The following is a 2,500-nucleotide window of genomic DNA, read 5'->3' as shown; positions in this document are numbered from 1 at the left end:
TGCTCTTATGTTTGTTGATCTTGTTTGAGGATTGTGTTGTTCACCTTCAAGTAACCATCTCTCTCTCTCTCTCTCTCTCTCTCTCTCTCTCTCTCTCTCTCTCTCTCTCTCTCTCTCTCTCTCTCTCTCTCTCTCCCTCCCTCTCTCTCTCCCTCTCCTTTGCCTGTCCACAGAGGATCCGACTGCAGCAGAAGACTAAAGAATGTAAGTGTTGATCTACTTCGTGTTTTCCTCTTATGTGTCTGTCACTATGTCAATCACTGTCCTCACCTCTCTCCCCATCTCTCTTCCTCCTTATCCTTCTCTCTCTCCCCATCTCTTCCTCTCCTTCTCCTTCTCCCCGTCTTTCTCTCTCTCTCTCTCTCTCTCTCTCTCTCTCTCACTCTCTCTCTCTCTCCTCTGTCTTTGTCTATCGATTCCTCTGTCTATCTCTACTCTTCATGCCTTAAATCCTCTGTCCCATGTGTGTAGTATGCATGCATGTGTGTACACGTGTCTTTATACTGTATGCTTGCATGTACGGTATGACGTGTGTATGTGTGTGGGGTTGTGTACGTGTGTGTGTGTGTGTGTGTGTGTGTGTGTGTGTGTGTGTGTGTGTGTGTGTGTGTGTGTGTGTGTGTGTGTGTGTGTGTGTGTGTGTGTGTGTGTGTGTGTGTGTGTGTGTGTGTGTATGTGTGTGTGTGTGTGTGTGTGAGCTTGCGTACGTGTGTGTCTTTTTTTGCCTCTGCTGCATTTTTGATGTTGTGCCTGGCCTCGACAGTGCCGGTGTCGTTGTATTTAGCGTGGGCTCATTCTGTTGGAATGTCATCGCTGACGGCTCACCTGTCTCCAGTGTTTATGTATGAAACACTCCGTTCTGTCGGCTTGACATCAGTCAGGGGAAAAAAAGGAGCACAGTGTTTGTTTGTGTCCTATGTCAGTTTCGATTGGGCACGTCACTCTGTTCTTGACGTTATTTAAAGACGCAGTACTGTCTTATCTGTGTGTGTGTGTGTGTGTGTGTGTGTGTGTGTGTGCGTGTGTGTGTGCATGTGAGTGTGTGTGTGTGTGTGGGGGGGGGGTTGTGTGTGCGCGTGCGCATGCGTGTGTGTGCTTATGTGTCTGTGTGTCTGTGTGTTTGTGATACACAGGTATTATGTGTGCTGATATTCCTAATTTTGTAGGTGTTAGCATGTACATGTGCAAATGTGCATGTCTGTGCGTATTTATACGTATAGGAACTACAAACTGCTGAGACTTCAGTGAAGTAGGAATATCTGCACCCTTGCAAAAAACTATACTACCCTTGCACTACAAAAAGGGCCTCTACACTACTGTACTCCCTCCCAAGAGTGCACTCAGAAAAGCAAACCAGCACACGTTCCAGGAACTAAACCCTAAAAACGCAACTGGACTTCAGAGTACAGCTGTGACTGAACAGTCAGTCCATCAGATGACAGTCAGTACTGGAGGCAGACCTCTGCATCCAGATGTGTAGTAAACGTGGTCACTCCATTTGTCAGGGTCTTGTTTCTGTTTTGGGTTGTTTGCTGTCATTTTCTACCCTTTCCTTTCATCGTTGTCCTGGTAATCAGCAAATAATAGTCAAATTTCTTCATTTGTCGTTCGATATTGTATAGCATACTAAATTATAGCCTATTCAGGGGATACCCCTCTATGTTTCTATCTTGTGTCTTGGCTGAAGGTCCAATCCCTTTGTTAGGATTTCCAAGATAGCCTTGAGACAACTGAAGACGCTGCTGGTATTATGATAGCTTAGCCTGGGTAAACACACTGGCATTACCAATGTTTGGAGAGTATTACGAAGAGCAAACATTTGTGTGTTTAGGCCTAAATACCGTCCGCTTCACCGCAGCGGGCTGATTGCGTAAACCTCTGTCATTGTCGTTTAGGAGTAAGACAGACAGAGGCTTTATAGGATAAAGAGGCTATTGTGATGAATGGTTCTTGAGGGCGTGGTGAGGCTACCGTCTTGTCAGACAGAGAGGGTGAGACTGGTAGATTTTAGGGTTATGATGATTCCTTCTGGTTTGTGGTTTAAGGTCTACATGGAGTTATCAGCTTTGGGTGGAGCAGTGGTCAGAAAAGATGACTGACAGGGGGTCATTATAGCGGTGGGGAGTTAGTACAGTATATAGAGTTATTACAGAGCTGTAGTAAAAAAAAGAAAACCAGAGGAATACTAAACTAGGACAGACCTCTGCCAAAACAGCTGAATTACCCACAGGTCATTGCCAGTAAATCTGTGAACTCTGTCTAAGTTGGCCACATTCTGATCCATCTTGAACGAATTGTCAAAACACTTCCAGAACACTCTGAGGTAGACTTTTACCAAATAAGCAAACAAGCCAATGATGTTGCAAAACTCACTGGAAAGGGTAATGTAAATAACTGGTTACGACTGAGTCACTAAACCTGAGGTAATACAACTAAGGTTAGCTGTGTTCAATTATGAGTTTTTTTGTTGTCATGGTGAGGTCTTGCAGCCATCCATCCA

At 44.9% G+C, this 2,500-nt stretch overlaps 1 protein-coding gene across 1 annotated transcript in view; it reads left to right on the top strand.

Moving 5' to 3' along the window:
• Positions 1-2,500, top strand: part of limch1b (LIM and calponin homology domains 1b) — a 203,988-nt gene that overhangs the window by 131,838 nt on the left and 69,650 nt on the right. The window contains exon 5 of the mRNA XM_063189675.1: positions 174-204. Within this exon, the coding sequence (XP_063045745.1) occupies positions 174-204 (31 nt within the window). The remainder of the gene's footprint in view (positions 1-173; positions 205-2,500) is intronic.

Source organism: Engraulis encrasicolus, chromosome 23, assembly GCF_034702125.1.
Source record: "Engraulis encrasicolus isolate BLACKSEA-1 chromosome 23, IST_EnEncr_1.0, whole genome shotgun sequence".
Taxonomy (NCBI): Eukaryota; Metazoa; Chordata; class Actinopteri; order Clupeiformes; family Engraulidae; genus Engraulis; species Engraulis encrasicolus.
Note: the sequence above shows the minus strand (reverse complement) of the source record. Positions and strands in the feature narration are given on the sequence as shown.